At 37.0% G+C, this 19,472-nt stretch overlaps 1 protein-coding gene across 5 annotated transcripts in view; it reads left to right on the top strand.

The window, feature by feature from the left end:
- atp2b3b (ATPase plasma membrane Ca2+ transporting 3b) overlaps positions 1–19,472 on the top strand; it is a 166,824-nt gene that overhangs the window by 133,961 nt on the left and 13,391 nt on the right. For 2 of the 5 annotated variants that reach the window (XM_061988235.2, XM_061988243.2), the window contains exon 24: positions 5,638–5,820. In XM_061988235.2, coding sequence (XP_061844219.1) covers positions 5,638–5,820 — 183 coding nt within the window. Of the gene's footprint in view, positions 1–5,637; positions 5,821–6,222; positions 6,383–6,576; positions 6,634–19,472 lie in introns of all 5 variants that reach the window. The other 3 variants (XM_061988252.2, XM_061988268.2, XM_061988261.2) reach the window with 3 other exon arrangements.

Below are 19,472 nucleotides of genomic sequence, written 5' to 3'. Positions count from 1 at the left end.
TTATATTATGCTGCTTCGATTAATTGTTTAATGCAGTGGTTGTTTTTTTTTCACCAAGTACCACCTCAGAAAACACTTTCCTCTCCAAGTACCACCATAATGACCAACATTAAAATACAGTAGCGTTGTAGGCCCAAATAATAATTAAAACAAGGGAGCGGTATATTTTATATTTTTGGCCACTGTAACATTACACAGAGTTTGAACAGTATCACTGTGTTTGAAAGGTAGGAAAATAAAACCCTTATCTATAGGGATGTCCGATAATGGCTTTTTGCCGAAATCCGATATTCCGATATTGTCCAACTCTTTAATTACCGATACCGATATCAACCGATACTGATATCAACATATATATGCAGTCGTGGAATTAACACATTATTATGCCTAATTTGGACAACCAGGTATGGTGAAGATAAGGTACTTTTTTAAAAAATTAATAAAATAAGATAAATAAATAAAAAACATTTTCTCGAATAAAAAAGAAAGTAAAACAATATAAAAACAGTTACATATAAACTAGTAATTAATGAAAATGAGTAAAATTAACTGTTAAAGGTTAGTACTATTAGTGGACCAGCAGCACGCACAATCATGTGTGCTTACGGACTGTATCCCTTGCAGACTGTATTGATATATATTGATATATAATGTAGGAACCAGAATATTAATAACAGAAAGAAACAACCCTTTTGTGTGAATGAGTTTAAATGGGGGAGGGAGGTTTTTTGGGTTGGTGCACTAATTGTAAGTGTATCTTGTGTTTTTGATGTTGATTTAATTAAAAAAAAATTTGTAAAAAAAACGATATCGATAATAAAAAAAACAGATACCGATCATTTCCGATATTACATTTTAACGCATTTATCGGCCGATAATATCGGCAGGCCGATATTATCGGACATCCCTACTCATCACTTTGATTATTTGGCGTACCACAGTTTGAGAATCCCTGGTTTAATTTATGAAAAATCCAGACCGCATAAAAGAAGGTAAAACTAAATAAAGAGGTTAATTACAGGGTAAAATAAAGTAAATAATAGGGGAAAGAAGTTAAATAAAAGGTTAAAAATAGTAAAAGTAGGCAAATAAAAAGTAAACTGAGGTAAATAAAAGATAAAGAAGTTAAATAAAAGGTTAAAAATAGTAAAAGTAGGCAAAAGGTAAAATTAGGTAAATAAAAGATAAAGAAGGTAGCTAAAAGGTTAAAAGGTCAAAGTAGGGAAATTAAAGGTAAAAGGAGGTAAATAAACGATAAAGAAGGTAGATAAAAGGTAAAAGTAGGTAAATAAAAGGTAGAAGAGAGTGGATAAAAGTTCAAATAAGGTAAAAAAAAAAGGTACAAGAAGGTGAAGAGAAGTTAAGGGAAGGAAAATAGAAGATAAAGGAAGGTAAAATAGAGGGTAAATAGAAAGTAAAAAAAGATTCAAGAAGTGAAATACAAGGTAAATAGAGGGTAAAGGAAGGTAAATACTGTAGAAAATAAAGGCGGTAAATAGAAGGTAAAGGAAGGTAAATACTGTAGAACATAAAGGAGGTAAATAGAAGATAATTAGGTAAATCGGTACAAGAAGGTGGGGCAGCACGGTGGAACAGGGGTTAGTGCAAGTGCCTCACAATACGAAGGTCCTGAGTTCAATCTCGGGCACGGGGTCTTTCTGTGTGGAGTTTGGATGTTCTCATAGTGCTCCGGTTTCCTCCCTCCTCCAAAAACATTGCACCTGGGGATAGGTTGATTGACAACACTAAATTGGCCCTAGTGTGTGAATGTTGTCTGTCTATCTGTGTTGACCCTGCCATGAGGTGGCGACTTGTCCAGGGTGTACCCCGCCTTCCGCCCGAATGCAGCTGAGATAGGCTCCAACACCCTCCGCGACCCCGAAAGGGACAAGCGGTAGAAAATAGATGGATGGTACAAGAAGGCAACATAAGGTGAATAGACTTAGACTTAGACAAACTTTAATGATCCACAAGGGAAATTGTTCCACACAGTCGCTCAGTTACAAATGATGGAAAAGATGGAAAGGACAATGCAGGTATAAAATAGACTAAAAGCAATATAAAATATAACATATATACATAATATTTACATAATATATGTACAGTATAGGATATATACTGATATATTATATTTGTATATCATATATACAATATATAACAATTACCATGTACAATATTACAGTATATGTAACAGCTGCAGTATAAAATAGAGAGTAAATCCAGCAAAAAATAGACATTATAAACAAAGAGAAGTAGCTAACATAGAAGGTGTCAGGTAATAGACATCATCTATTGCTGTATGGCGAGTGATTACACAGCTGGATGGAGTGCGGAATGAAGGAGTTCTTGAATCGAACACTGGGAACGAAGCTGAAGGAGCCTGTTGGAGTATGAACTCCGCTGTCCCTCAATTGTCTGGTGGAGTGGGTGGGCAGGATTGTCCATGATGGCCAGCATTTTGTAAAGTGTCCTCCTGTCCCTCACTGACACAAACGCCTCCAACTGGGTGCCAATAGTTTGGCCGGCTTTCCGGATCAGTTTGTCAATCCGGGTTAAGTCCCTTTTGCTGGTGCTGCTCCCCTAACAAACCACTGCATAGAACAGGGCACTGGCCACAACAGACTGATAAAATATCTCCAACAGCTTGCTGTACACATTAAAGGACCTAAGCTTCCTCAGGAAAAAGAGTCTGCTCATGCCCTTCTTGTAAACAGCTTTGCAGTTGTCCTTCCAGTCCAGTCTGCTAATAGAAGAATAGAAGGTAAATAAAAGGTAAATAGAAGATAAAGAAAGGTAAATAGGTAAAAGGGTACACAAAGGTAACATAAGGTGAATAGAAGGTACATATAAGGTGAATAAAATGTATATAAGATAAACAGAATATAAAGGAAGGTGAATAAAATGTAAAAAGGTAAATAGAAGATAAAGGAAGATAAAATAAAAGGTAAATAGAAGGTTGAATAAATCAACAAGGGGACTACAAGGTAAATAAAAGGTAGATAGAAGGTAAAGGAAGGTAAATACTGTGGAAGATAAAGTAGGTAACTAGAAGATAAATAAGTAAAACAGTACAAGAAGGCAACATGAGGTGAATAGAAGGTAAATAGAAATTTAAGGAATGCAAATAGAAGGCGAAGAGAACTTAAAGTAAGGTAAAAAGGTTAATAGAAGATAAAGGAAGGTAAAATAAAAGGTAAATAGAAGATAATGAATGTTATGGCAACCAGAAAAATCTTTGTTTATGTTAACTTTTTTCCCTAAAATACACATTGAGACTATAAAGTGTTTTATCCGATTACCGTATTTTTCAGACTATAAGTCGCAGTTTTTTTCATAGTTTGGCCGGGGGGTGTGACTTATACTCAGGAGCAACTTATGTGTGAAATTATTAACACATTACCGTAAAATATCAAATCATATTATTTAGCTCATTCACGTAAGAGACTAGACGTATAAGATTTCATGGGATTTAGCGATTAGGAGTGACAGATTGTTTGGTAAACGTATAGCATGTTCTATATGTTATAGTTATTTGAATGACTCTTACCATGATATGTTACGTTAACATACCAGGCACGTTCTCAGTTATTTATGCGTCATATAACGTACACTTATTCAGCCTGTTGTTCACTATTCTTTATTTATTTTAAATTGCCTTTCAAATGTCTATTCTTGGTGTTGGGTTTTATCAAATAAATTTCCCCCAAAAAACGCGACTTATACTCCAGTGCGACTTGTATATGTTTTTTTCCTTCTTTATTATGCATTTTCGGCCGGTGCGACTTATACTCCGGAGCGACTTATAGTCCGAAAAATACGGTACTCGATTAATCGAACAAACTATTCGAACGAATACTATAATAATTGATACCTGCAGCACTAAAACCAAGTAATCGATAACAAAGACCCAATTACACAAAAAGACTCTGATTAAGTATGATAATTGAGTGACAATGTACTCAATAATTTAACACATACACATGTGAAAAGGTTTTAATTATTTGATGTTTGGACAACTTGTTAGCATTATCATACATACCATAAATGTTAACATGTTCTAACATGCCCGCCGCATGTGTTAGGATAAAATATTAGCTTCTGTCATCTTTTTTGGGCCCTTTGCTCTCTTTCTCCCTCTTCTTTGAGGCAAATCTTTCAACACCACGGGGACCCCATCACCCGCAGGTGCACCTCTCTTGCGCGCACTTTGTTCGAGCAGTCTTGCAGAAACAATGGATTTTATACATATTTACTAATTAAACTCATTAAACCGATAATCAAGGCAACAAAATACAAATTGAAGCTTTTTTCTAGTGGAATTATTCAATTTTAATCGATGAATCATTGCAGCCCGACTTGAAACATTTCCTTTTTTATGCCTTAGGGAAAAAACATCAAAAATGGATGAATAGAGCTAAAGGCCCCATGCAATGACAAAAGTGAAGTGAAGTGAAAGATTAGATGCTAATACTAATAATGAACAAAAACAAAAATATTGTCTTGAACTATAAGGATAACGTTTAATTAGTCCTTTTATAAGCCATCACTGCAAGTACATTGCCGACCTGTGGGAAACACTATTTTAACTAACATAGAGGTGTCCAAAGTGCGGCCCCGGGGACATTTGTGGCCCACAACTAATTTTTTAAGGGCCCTCAGCACATTCTAAAAATACTTTAATAAAAAATAACATAAAAAATGTGGAATAAAAGAGCAAACAGGTGAAATGTAACAAGAAAAAGTTGCAATGTTGACTAATACAACAAAGCTGCAATGCCGGCTGTTTTTTTCTTAAGAGCAGTCATTGCTCAACAAATAATAATGAATCAAAATCAATGTTATCATGAATTATTTAAATATTGAAGGATCCAATTATTTCACATCAAATTTTCCACTTTGATATATTTTGGGGGCAAAATAGTGCATATTTTGTATGTTTGCCATTAAAAAAACAAAGTTTTCTATGACAAAAAGTGCATTAAACAAAAAAACATTAAAAAAAAAAAAACGTATAATCTACGGGTGTATCTGAAGTCGATCTAGAGATTCAAATGTTGTGTTTTTTAATACTTTTAAGAGAGGGGCCCTTTTGGATCCGTAAAATGTTTTTTTTGTTTTTTTTAATTCTGTAATTGCTCAAAAATAATAATGAATCAAAATCCATGTCATTATGAATTATTGACATATTCAAGGCTCCAATTAATTCACATCAAATATTCCATTTTTAGGGGGAAAATATTGCATATTTTGTGTTTTTTCCATAAAAAAGAGGGCATAACAAAAACGGCATAAAACATTATAAAAAATTTACTTTATGTCAACAAATGGATCGAAAGTTGAATAAACAAAAAATTTAAAATAACAATATAGGACTTCTTGTTAGCAATTTTATGACTGAGCCGGTCCCAGGTACAACACTTAATGGGAGCCCAAAAGGTTAAAAAAATATATATATAATGTTTTGGCTTTGAGAATGAAAAATATCAAAATGGCCCCCATTTGTTTACATTTTTCAGTGTGCTTCCCTCAGTGGAAAAAGTTTGGACACCCCTGACCCAGCATAACGAATAATTGTGATTTCAATATGGATACAAATAGTTGTGGTCGTCGGTGAAATGTGCTAAACCTTCCGCGCAGGTAATTGCCACCGTGCCGACGGAGCGGCTGCCATGCCTGAAGGAAGCGGGGCTTGGTCTGGAGCCGGGGGAGGAGGAAGGGGAGGAGCTTGCAGAGGATGAAGAGGAGATTGATTGTGCTGAGAGGGAGTTGCGTCGTGGACAGATCCTCTGGTTCAGAGGCCTCAACCGCATCCAGACTCAGGTAATGTTTTTTGGACAAGACCCGAGAATTCAAAGGCTGAAACTTGATGCCTCGTTTACTTTTCTGTTTTGTACCAAGCAGAGTTTTCTACTCTTCACCGGGTCTGGCTTTGTGATTATGACTCTGCCTTAACTTGGAAGTGGTTTGTTCCAAACATCCTCAGAGAGAATAGAATCTTTGCCTCGGTCTTACATTGGATGGACCTGTTCGAAAGATAGCTGACAGGCCAAACGCAGTGTTAGAGAAAATTCCATGTCTGTCTTTGTGCTAATTGCGTCGATGCGAGTGTGCAGACAGCGTCCCTGTTTTGTGTGGAAACCGGGCAACACACAGGGGGGGCTCCGCGCTGAAGCCGACCTCTCTGTGGTCACTGAGAGCTGCTGTTTTATCTTTGTCCTGCAGATGGAGGTAGTGAGCACGTTCAAGCGAAGCGGCTCGTTTCAGGGAGCAGTGAGAAGGCGCTCCTCCGTGCTCAGTCAGCTCCACGACGTAAACACTATATCTACCCCCTCTCACGTAGCTCTATCTACCGCAACAGCCAATACCAGCCCAGCCCCCGGGAGTGAGTCCGCCGAAAGCATGCACACACAGTCTTACACATGCACACACGCACACACACACACACACACGCTGCTGCACGGCCCGTGGACTTGCAGTATTTTACTGTCTATGGTTGTGCCCCCCTCCAGCTCGCTCGCTGCTCGTGCGTGTACAACGTATCCTCTATCCTTTTCTCTTATTCTCCCTTTCAAACAGCACCCGGGCCTGACCAGCTGTGCAATTCTGGTCTGATCTGGTCTGGTCCAAATCCAGGTCTGGTCCCAGTCCAGAGTCTGTTTGGTGGAATTGTTGAGTGTTGGCGTGGTGCAGAAGGTCGCTTAGTGGGACTTGCCCAGCTTGCTTTTTTTTTCTAAATGCCAAAAAATACGTAGAAAAATTATGGAGGTTAATTTGTGTCTTTATTACGAAAGCTTCTTTTGGATACTGAATTTATCTAACTGAATTTTTTGCTTTTGAAATTTGTGAGCTGAATTTTTTTTACTTCCAATAATGCTAACACTTTAATTGAAGAAAAGATTGTCAGCAAAAGGTGCGTTTAAAAATTCAGGTTGTTAAAATACAGTATTTTGAAAAGAAGTGTGTAAAAATTCAGTGTAAAAATTCTAAATGTAAAAAAACACATTGTAAAAAAAAAAAATAGAGTGCTGAAAAATTTGTGACAAAAAATTCAGTACTGAAAAATTTGGTCTATAAAAATTCAGTGTAAAAAAATCAGTACAGAAATTTTAAGTGTAAAAAAAATAGTGTAGAAATAATACGTGTAAAAGAAATTCAGTATAAACAAAATTCAATGTTGAAAAATTCAATACAGAAAAATGCAAAGTGAAAAAATCCATTTTAAACAATTCAGTGTATAAAATTTCATTGTAAAAAGAATGTAGTGCTGCAAAATTCAGTGCAGAAAAATGTTGTGTAAAAATAAATTCAGTGTAAAAAAAACCTCAGTGTAATACAATTGCTACTGAAAAATTCAGTGAAAATAAAATCAGGACAGAAATTTTCAGTGTAAAATTCAGTGCAGGAATAATACGTGTAAAAAAAAAATTCAGTGTATACATTTTTTGTGTAAAAAAGACTTAATTGCTGAAAAATGTAATGCAAAAAAATTTAGTGTAAAAAAATTCAGTGCAAAAATAATAAATGTAAAAAAAAGATTGTAAAAAAAATTGAGTGCTGAAAAATTGTGTGACAAACAAATTTAGTGTAAAAACTTCAGTAGTGAAAAATTTGGTCTATAAAAATTTAGTGTAAAAAAATCAGTACAGAAATTTTAAGTGAAAATAAATTAGTGCAGAAATAATATGTGTAAAAAAAACTCAGTATATAAATTTTCAGTGTTAACAAAATTCAGTGTTGAAAAATTCAATACAGAAAAATGCAGTGTAAAAAAACCAATGCAAAACAATTCAGTGTATAAAATTTCATTGTAAAAAAAAATGTAGTGCTGAAAAATTCAGAAAATGTTTGTGTAAAAAAAAATCTGTGTAAAAAAAACAGTTTAATAAAATTGGTCCTGAGAAAAATTCAGCGTATTAAAATTAAATTAAAAAAATCAGGACAGAAATTTTCAGTGGAAAAAAATTCAGTGGAAAAAAATCTAGTGCAGGAATAATATGTGTAAAAAAAATTCAGTGTATACATTTTTAGTGTAAGAAAATTAATTTCCGAAAAATTTAATGCAGAAAAATTCATCCATCCATCCATCCATTTTCTACCGCTGGTCCCTTTTGGGGTCGCGGGGGGTGCTGGAGCCTATCTCAGCTACAATCGGGCGGAACCCTGGACAAGTCGCCACCTCATCGCAGGGCCAACACAGATAGACAGACAACATTCACATTCACACACTAGGGACCATTTAGTGTTGCCAATCAACCTATCCCCAGGTGCATGTCTTTGGAGGTGGGAGGAAGCCGGAGTACCCGGAGGGAACCCACGCAGTCACGGGGAGAACATGCAAACTCCACACAGAAAGATCCCGAGGCCGGGATTGAACTCACGACGGCGTGGCGCAGTGGAAGAATGGCCGTGCGCGACCCGAGGGTCCCTGGTTCAATCCCCACCTAGTACCAACCTCGTCATGTCCGTTGTGTCCTGAGCAAGACACTTCACCCTTGCTCCTGATGGGTGCTGGTTAGCGCCTTGCATGGCAGCTCCCTCCATCAGTGTGTGAATGTGTGTGTGAATGGGTAAATGTGGAAGTAGTGTCAAAGCGCTTTGAGTACCTTGAAGGTAGAAAAGCGCTATACAAGTACAACCCATTTATCATTTATCATTTACTCAGGACCTTCGTATTGTGAGGCAGACGCACTAACCCCTCTGCCACTGTGCTGTCCCCAGAAAAATTCAGTGTAAAAAAAATTCAGTGCAAAAATATTAACTGTAAAAAAAAATCAGTGTATAAAATTTCATTATAAAAAAAAATGCAGTGCTGAAAAATTTTGTGCAAAAAAATTTAGTGTAAAAATTTGGTGTAGAAAAATCAGTACAGAAATTTTCAGTGCAAAATAAATTGTGTAAAAAAAAATTCAGTGCAGAAATATTCGTTGCTCCAAAACTCAAGACCCACTTCTGGTAAATTTATTAAGCAACTTGCGTCTTTGTAAAAGTCACATGATTGCAAACTTGACATCTCATTGGCTGGTTCTAAGAGAGGATCGATTGCTTCGATCTTAATTTACCGGGTCTTGAGTTTCGAAAAACGATTATTTCTGCACTGAATTTTAAAACACTGTATTTTATCAAACTGAATTTCTAAACACACACATTATGCTCACACGTTTTTGTTCAATTAATTTTTTCAGCATAATTTCATGTAAAAAAAAAAATGTACGTTCACAAAATTAAAACGGCAAAAAATTCAGTTAGATAAATTCGGAGCCCAAAGCTTTCGTAATAAAGACCCAAAGGGAACCTTCATTAAATATGTGAAAATGATCGATTTTTTTGTGGCGCTCCTGCTGCACCATGTGTTACTTCCTGTTTGTCGCTGAGGTCAAGCAGGGTCACTGTGTTCAGGACTTGCTTGTGATTTCAAAATAACACAACAATCATTGTTGAGAAGTCGCAATCTTGCTTCTTAAACTGTAAACCTTCGAGTATAAAAGCCCCAAACACTGCTGCCTTCTAACTCAATGTTCCGATCCCCTTTTGCTTTCCCGCTGTCTTGTGTCTTTTGTGCTTTGAATATTTCTGTAACTTCCAGCTCCAACGTCACACTTTGCCTATCCTCCTCGACATCTCCAAAAAGTCGAGCTTGTTTGCTAACTCTCTCTGTCTCTTCCTCCAATGCCGCTCTCGACTCTCTGCTGTGTACTTTTGAGATATTGCAGGTTTCCTGTTTGCTCTCTGTGCACTTAAAGGGAAACTGCACTTTTTTGGAATTTTGCTTATCATTCACAATCCTTATGTCAGACAAGAACAAATGTTTAATGCATTCTAAATCGTAAATAAAAGCTATCAAAAGTCAGCTAACAATGGAGCCGATGGGTGTCGCTGTAATTCGCCCATAAAGCGCTCTAAAAAACCTCCATTAATGTTTTATATCCACACTGTGGAGTATATATGTAATGTAGTAACATTCATAATAACATGTAATATTTACGTATTTTTATCATTGTCAGCATTCGCCAGGGTCTGTTTTTTAGCAACATGACTCAAAAAGTTACGGACTTTGATGAACTTTCTAAAAACAACAATTCCTCCTATCTAATACGAACACACTTCTCCCGAATATTTCACCCCCTATTTTTCCACACCCCCACCTCGCCGGTCCCGCGCTGCGAGATTTTGGGAGATGTAGCTTGTTTTCAAACCGGACAACGTAAGAGCTCCGGTAAAAAACTACACTCACCAAATTTCCGTTCGATACCGTCACGGCATTGTTGTGGAGATTTTGGAAGCGCAATACCGTGGTATCTACAAAACCGCTACATCCCTGTGCAGCAGTATTGCTAAGTGCTAAACAAGAAACATAAACTTTGAACTTAGGCTACGTTCACACTGCAGGGTTGGATGTCCAATTCGGAATTTTTGTGGAATCCGATTTTTTAATGTAGTCGTTTACATTACAAAAAAAAGCGATGTCCAATGTGAACGCAATCTGACCTGCATGCCGACATGACATGAAGTGTTTACGCCAGTAAACATGGCTTCAACTCTAAAAGGTCTCAGTTCTGGCGCATTTGTGGCAATTTCAAGGATTTCAAAATCAACATTTTCTGAACTGAATTATTGCGTGTAAAAGATTGCTCCGGCAGTTCTTACTTTCACGTCTGCTCCGAAAAGCGTGTTGGACACAGGAGTGGTGGAACTTTCACGTGAGTTCCTACACTAACACATTTTATTTACACCTGTTTTCTGCTCATGTGTCAACTATTTTGTAATTATTAGCTATATTAGCATGTTAGTATACAAGACATTAGCAAACTTCCAAGATGGCGCCAACTATCAAAATTCATGATTTTTGGGTTTAAACATGTAAAATTAGTTCAAAAGCAAGCAAAAACAGTTAGCATGCTAACGTTCTCACAACCACGTTAACTGTCTACATACATTAGTAAAAAAAAAAAAAAAAAACCTAGCATAAAACGTTAGCCTGAGGACATCAGACAAGTTAGCATCCTTCTAAGATGGCGCCAAGTATCCACATCCATGATTTTTAAGTTTGAACATACCAAATTAGCCAAAAAGCTAGCATAAAACATTAGTATGAGACAATACCATACTTCCAAGATGGCGCCAAGTATCCAAATCCATAATATTTAGGTTTAAACATACAACATTAGTTTAAAAAAAAAAGCTAGCATAAAACGTTAGCCTGCTAACGTTAACATGACGTAAGACAAGTTAGCGTACTTTTAAGATGGCACCAAGTATTCAAATTCATGATTTGTAGGTTTAAACATACAAAATTAGCAAAAAAGCTAGCATAAAATGTTAGCATGCTAATATATATGAGACAATACCATACTTCCAAGATGGCGCCATGTATCCAATTCCATAATGTTTAGGTTTAAACATACAACATTAGTAAAAAAAACAAAACCTAGCATAAAACGTTAGCCTGAGGACATCAGATAAGTTAGCATCCTTCTAAAATGGCGCCAAGTATCCACATCCATGATTTTTAGGTTTGAACATACCAAATTAGCCAAAAAGCTAGCATAAAATGTTAGCATGAGACGTTACCATACATCCAAGATGGCGTCAAGTATCCAAATCTATAATATTTAGGTTTAATCATACAACATTAGTTAAAAAAAAAAGCTAGCTTTTACTAACAATATTGCTAATATTTGGTTATTATTCAGGTCACGACATGTAAATTGAGTATTGTTGGCCCTTTTTGGATTTTTTTTAGAGGACATTATGTGCGCTATAGAGTACTCTCGTTAGCTGCATTGTTAGCCACCTCTTACAAGCTGTATTTTACGACTTAGAATGCATAAAAAAGAACAACATATGTGTTGTTTTACACAAGGATTGTGAATGATGGGCGACATTTCCCAAAAAAGTGCAGTTCCCCTGGAAAGACTTTGTGAAATGTCCTCTGTTGGTCCATAAGTAGACTTCCTAGATGTGTTTGGACTGTACTAGATCTGAATACAGGCTCTTGTTTTCTAGCATAATGTTAAGATTTCTTTAGACGTTCTCCTCATTTTCCCCTTTCCTTCCTTCTTTTGTCATTTCCTTTGTCCTTGACTCCATCCCTTCTTGTCATTGTCCCGTTTCTTGTCGAGGGTGATCCCCCCCCCACCCCCCCATGTTTCCTCTTGATTTCTCTGTATGTCAGTTCTGCGAGCAACTGTGTTTGCGTGTGCGTACCTTGGACCCGCTGTGTATGTATCTCTGTTTCTTTAGTGCACCTGTGCGTATGCGCCTGGGTTTTGATGTGTGTGTGTGTGTGTGTGTGTGTGTGTGTGTGTGTGTGTGTGTGTGTGTGTGTGTGTGTGTGTGTGTGTGTGTGTGTGTGTGTGTGTGTGTGTGTGTGTGTGTGTGTGTGTGCATGCTTGTGCTGTCTCCTCTTTAGTCTCCTCAGTTGCTTCTCCTCTCCTACCTTGCTCCCTCCCTCATGCCCTTTACGTCCCGCCATCCTACGCTGCCCCGTTCTCCATCTGGCTCCATCACCTGTTGTGATGTAGGTGTAGTGGTAGAGAGGCTCATGTCCCTGCTTGTTGACTGTGGTCATTCTCGTCACACGCCAGGACTCACCTGAGTTGTCTTTCTTTAGGAAAGCACCTGTCTTTCCATCATGATTGCAATATATCATGCGATGTATTGCATCGTCTAAGAGACAGTCTGGCTGGTAGTAACATTAAGGTGTGTGCACAGGTGTGCTGCTGCTGGTTATCTTACTTTGGTTCTTCTTTGTTGCCATCTATTAGCTGGCAGTAGCATGGCACACTTTACAGAATATTATTTCTTATGAACAGGTAATAATACACAGCAAGTTAAAAGCTCATGTTATTTGCTAGAATCTTTGGGCACCTCACGATTCGATTCGATTTTTGGGACAATGATTCGATTCAGAGTCAATTCTCGATTCAACACGTGTCTTGTAAATTATTATTTACGATTTATGATTTTTTATTTTTGAACATATTAAAGTTAGCTAAAAAGCTGGCACTAAACATTAGCATGCTAATATACGAGAAATTAGCATACTTCCAAGATGGCACCAAGTATCAAAATGCACTATATGTACGGGTAAACATTATTAAATTAGCTCAATAGCTAACATAAATTGTAAACAATAACTAGAAAATTCCCGTGGAAATTTTGATGGGCCTGCTATCTTTGCCCTGGACCTGTGGCCAGGTCGAAGGTTACTTCTCAGATAGCAACAAGTATCCAAATCCATGATTTTTAGATTTAAACATATGACATTAGTAAAAAAAAAAAATTTAAAAAAAAAAAAGCTAGCATAAAACGTAGACATAGGACAAGTTAGCGTACTTCTAAGATGGCGACAAGTATCGAAATCCAGGATTTTTAGGTTTAAACATACAACATTAGTAAAAAAGCTAGCATAACATTTTAGCCTGCTAACATTAGCATGAGGACATAGGACAAGTTAGCATACTTCTAAGATGGCAACAAGTATCAAAATCCATGATTTTTAGGTTTAAACATACAACATTAGCTAATAAGCTAGTACAAAACGTTAGCATGCTAATATAAGAGACGTTAGCTTACTTTTAAGATTTCACCAAGTATCCAAATCCATGATTTTTAGGTTTAAACATACGTTAGTTGAAAAAAAATGTTTTTGCGTAAAACATTAGCCTGCTAACATTAGCATGATGACATAGGACAAGTTAGCGTACTTCTAAGATGACAAAAAGTATCGAAATCCATGATTTTTAGGTTTAAACATACAGCATTAGCTAAAAAGTTAGTACAAAACGTTAGCATGCTAATATAAGAGACGTTAGCTTACTTTTAAGATATCACCAGGTATCCAAATCCAGGATTTTTAGGTTTAAACATGCAACATTAGTAAAAAAAAAAAAAAAAAAAGCTAGCATAAAATTTTAGCCTGCTAACATTAGCATGATGACATAGGACAAGTTAATGTACTTCTAAGATGGCAACAAGTATCGAAATCCATGATTTTTAGGTTTAAACATACATTAGCTAAAAAGCTAGTACAAAACGTTAGCATGCTAATATAAGAGACGTTAGCTTACTTTTAAGATATCACCAAGTATCCAAATCTATGGTTTTTAGGTTTAAACATACATTAGTTGAAAAAAATGTTTTTGCGTAAAACATTAGCCTGCTAATGTTAGCATGATGACATAGGACAAGTAAGCGTACTTCTAAAATGGCAAAATGTATCGAAATCCATGATTTTTAGGTTTAAACATACAACATTAGCTTGAAAGCTAGTACAAAACGATAGCATGCTAATATAAGAGACGTTAGCTTACTTTTAAAATATCGCCAAGTATCCAAATCCAGGTTTTTTTAGGTTTAAACATACAACATTGTTAAAAAAAGCTAGCATAAAATTTTAGCCTGCTAACATTAGCATGAGGACATAGGACAAGTTAGCGTACTTCTAAGATGGCAACAAGTATCGAAATCTATGATTTTTAGGTTTAAACATACAACATTAGCTAAAAAGCTCGTACAAAACGTTAGTATGCTAATATAAAAGACGTTAGCTTACTTTTAAGGTATCACCAAGTATCCAAATCCATGATTTTTAGGTTTAAACATACAACATTAGTTGAAAAAAATGTTTTTGCGTAAAACATTACCCTGCTAACGTTACCATGATGACATAGGACAAGTTAGCATACTTCTAAGATGGCAAAAAGTATCGAAATCCATGATTTTTAGGTTTAAACATAAAACATTAGCTAAAAAGCTAGTACAAAACGTTAGCATGCTAATATAAGAGACGTTAGCTTACTTTTAAGATATCACCAAGTATCCAAATCCAGGATTTTTAGGTTTAAACATATATTAGTTGAAAAAAATGTTTTTGCGTAAAACATTACCCTGCTAACGTTACCATGATGACATAGGACAAGTTAGCTTACTTCTAAGATGGCAACAAGTATCGAAATCCATGATTTTTAGGTTTAAACATACATTAGCTTAAAAGCTAGTACAAAACGTTAGCATGCTAATATAAGAGACGTTAGCTTACTTTTAAGGTATCACCAAGTATCCAAATCCATGATTTTTAGGTTTAAACATACAACATTAGTTGAAAAAAATGTTTTTGCGTAAAACATTACCCTGCTAACGTTACCATGATGACATAGGACAAGTTAGCATACTTCTAAGATGGCAAAAAGTATCGAAATCCATGATTTTTAGGTTTAAACATAAAACATTAGCTAAAAAGCTAGTACAAAACGTTAGCATGCTAATATAAGAGACGTTAGCTTACTTTTAAGATATCACCAAGTATCCAAATCCAGGATTTTTAGGTTTAAACATATATTAGTTGAAAAAAATGTTTTTGCGTAAAACATTACCCTGCTAACGTTACCATGATGACATAGGACAAGTTAGCTTACTTCTAAGATGGCAACAAGTATCGAAATCCATGATTTTTAGGTTTAAACATACATTAGCTTAAAAGCTAGTACAAAACGTTAGCATGCTAATATAAGAGACGTTAGCTTACTTTTAAGGTATCACCAAGTATCCAAATCCATGATTTTTAGGTTTAAACATACAACATTAGTTGAAAAAAATGTTTTTGCGTAAAACATTACCCTGCTAACGTTACCATGATGACATAGGACAAGTTAGCATACTTCTAAGATGGCAAAAAGTATCGAAATCCATGATTTTTAGGTTTAAACATAAAACATTAGCTAAAAAGCTAGTACAAAACGTTAGCATGCTAATATAAGAGACGTTAGCTTACTTTTAAGATATCACCAAGTATCCAAATCCAGGATTTTTAGGTTTAAACATATATTAGTTGAAAAAAATGTTTTTGCGTAAAACATTACCCTGCTAACGTTACCATGATGACATAGGACAAGTTAGCTTACTTCTAAGATGGCAACAAGTATCGAAATCCATGATTTTTAGGTTTAAACATCCATCCATCCATCCATTTTCTACCGCTTATTCCCTTTGGGGTCGCGGGGGGCGCTGGAGCCTATCTCAGCTACAATCGGGCGGAAGGCGGGGTACACCCTGGACAAGTCGCCACCTCATCGCAGGGCCAACACAGATAGACAGACAACATTCACACTCACATCCACACACTAGGGCCAATTTAGTGTTGCCAATCAACTTATCCCCAGGTGCATGTCTTTGGAAGTGGGAGGAAGCCGGAGTACCCGGAGGGAACCCACGCAGTCACGGGGAGGACATGCAAACTCCACACAGAAAGATCCCGAGCCCGGGATTGAACCCAAGACTACTCAGGACCTTCGTATTGTGAGGCAGATGCACTAACCCCTCTGCCACCGTGAAGATACATTAGCTTAAAAGCTAGTACAAAACGTTAGCATGCTAATATAAGAGACGTTAGCTTACTTTTAAGATATCACCAAGTATCCAAATCCAGGATTTTTAAACATGCAACATTAGTAAAAAAAAAAAAAAAAAAGAGCTGAGCATGAAACTATAATTAGTTTCATGTTGCTATTGTTATACTAATTTATTGTTGTTAATATTATTATTGTTTTACTTGATGTTGTTTATTTGTTGCTCATTTATATCAGGTTGTTCTTTTAACAATTATTTGTGGTACAATAAGTACTTTTGAAATCAATGAATAATCGTAGCAATAATCATGATCTCACTATCCATCGAAATAATGCTGAGTATTACAAACCCCTTTTCCATATGAGTTGGGAAATTGTGTTAGATGTAAATATAAACGGAATACAATGATTTGCAAATCATTTTCAACCCATATTCAGTTGAATATGCTACAAAGACAACATATTTGATGTTCAAACTGATAAACATTTTTTTCTGTTGCAAATAATCATTAACTTTAGAATTTGATGCCAGCAACACGTGACAAAGAAGTTGGGAAAAGTGGCAATAAATACTGATAAAGTTGAGGAATGCTCATCAAACACTTATTTGGAACATCCCACAGGTGAACAGGCAAATTGGGAACAGGTGGGTGCCATGATTGGGTATAAAAGTAGATTCCATGAAATGCTCAGTCATTCACAAACAAGGATGGGGCGAGGGTCACCACTTTGCCAACAAATGCGTGAGCAAATTGTTGAACAGTTTAAGAACAACCTTTCTCAACCAGCTATTGCAGGGAATTTAGGGATTTCACCATCTACAGTTCGTAATATCATCAAAGGGTTCAGAGAATATGGAGAAATCACTGCACGTAAGCAGCTAAGCCCGTGACCTGCGATCCCTCAGGCTGTACTGCATCAACAAGCGACATCAGTGTGTAAAGGATATCACCACATGGGCTCAGGAACACTTCAGAAACCCACTGTCAGTAACTACAGTTGGTTGCTACATCTGTAAGTGCAAGTTAAAACTCTCCTATGCAAAGCGAAAACCGTTTATCAACAACACCCAGAAACGCCGTCGGCTTCGCTGGGGCTGAGCTCATCTAAGATGAACTGATACAAAGTGGAAAAGTGTTCTGTGGTCTGACGAGTCCACATTTCAAATTGTTTTTGGAAACTGTGGACGTCGTGTCCTCCGGACCAAAGAGGAAAAGAACCATCCGGATTGTTATAGGCGCAGAGTTGAAAAGCCAGCATCTGTGATGGTATGGAGGTGTATTAGTGCCCAAGACATGGGTAACTTACACATCTGTGAAGGCGCCATTAACGCTGAAAGGTACATGCAAGTTTTGGAGCAACATATGTTGCCTTCCAAGCAACGTTACCATGGACGCCCCTGCTTATTTCAGCAAGACAATGCCAAGCCACGTGTTACATCAATGTGGCTTCATAGTAAAAGAGTGCGGGTACTAGACTGGCTTGCCTGTAGTCCAGACCTGTCTCCCATTGATAATGTGTGGCGCATTATGAAGCCTAAAATACCACAACGGAGATCCCCGGACTGTTGAACAACTTAAGCTGTACATCAAGCAAGAATGGGAAAGAATTCCACCTGAGAAGCTTAAAAAATGTGTCTCCTCAGTTCCCAAACGTTTACTGAGTATTGTTAAAAGGAAAGGCCATGTAACACAGTGGTGAACATGCCTTTTCCCAACTACTTTGGCACATGTTGCAGCCATGAAATACTAAGTTAATTATTATTTGCAAAAAAAAAAATAAAGTTTATGAGTTTGAACATCAAATATCTTGTCTTTGTAGTGCATTCAATTGAATATGGGTTGAAAAGGATTTGCAAATCATTGTATTCCGTTTATATTTACATCTAACAAAATTTCCCAACTCATATGGAAACGGGGTTTGTATTTTTGCCATACTCGTCCAGCCCTAGTTGAAGTGCAACCTTATTTTGTAAATAGCACACAAAATGTCTTCCTCTCAAAATGTGAAGAAGTCCCATGTTTGTTTACCTTTACAACGTCCCACGATAGAGGTTTGGACACCTCTTGCAGGGGCCTTTTTGATACGTTTCACTGTCAAAACCAATACAATAAACAGTTTTTTTTGTTTGTTTTAACAGCTAGCATGACAACTTTCTGTTATAGCGGCGACATTTCAACTTTTTCTCATTACATTACATCTGTTTGCGCTTTTATTCCATTTTTTTAAAAGATTTTTTTATGTTTTTGTAATAGCATTTTTAGAATATGTCGCAGCTCGTTATGATGTGCAGGCCACAGGTAGGGCCGCACTCTGGACACCCTTGTCCTACAGTGTAGCAGAAAAATGAGCGCTTGATTTGTTCACCTTAAAGGCCTACTGAAATGCGATTTTCTTATTTAAACGGGGATAGGAGGTCCATTCTATGTGTCATACTTGATCATTTCGCGATATTGCCATATTTTTGCTGAAAGGATTTATTAGAGAACATCGACGATAAAGTTCTCAACTTTTGGTCGCTGATAAAAAAGCCTTGCCTGTACCGGAAGTAGCAGACGATATGCGCGTGACGTCACGGGTTGTGGAGCTCCTCACATCTGCACATTGTTTACAATCATGGCCACCAGCAGCGAGAGCGATTCGGACCGAGAAAGCGACGATTTCCCCATTAATTTGAGCGAGGATGAAAGATTTGTGGATGAGGAAAGTGAGAGTGAAGGACTAGAGGGCAGTGGGAGCGATTCAGATAGGGAAGATGCTGTGAGAGGCGGGTGGGACCTGATATTCAGCTGGGAATGACTAAAACAGTAAATAAACACAAGACATATATATACTCTATTAGCCACAACACAACCAGGCTTATATTTAATATGCCACAAATTAATCCCGCATAACAAACACCTCCCCCCTCCCGTCCATATAACCCGCCAATACAACTCAAACACCTGCACTACACACTCAATCCCACAGCCCAAAGTACCGTTTACCGCCCCAAAGTTCATACAGCACATATATTTCCTCAAAGTCCCCAAAGTTACGTACGTGACATGCACATAGCGGCACGCACGTACAGGCAAGCGATCAAATGTTTGGAAGCCGCAGCTGCATGCGTACTCACGGTACCGC

This window comes from Nerophis lumbriciformis, linkage group LG01, assembly GCF_033978685.3.
Source record: "Nerophis lumbriciformis linkage group LG01, RoL_Nlum_v2.1, whole genome shotgun sequence".
Classification (NCBI taxonomy): Eukaryota; Metazoa; Chordata; class Actinopteri; order Syngnathiformes; family Syngnathidae; genus Nerophis; species Nerophis lumbriciformis.
Note: the sequence above shows the minus strand (reverse complement) of the source record. Positions and strands in the feature narration are given on the sequence as shown.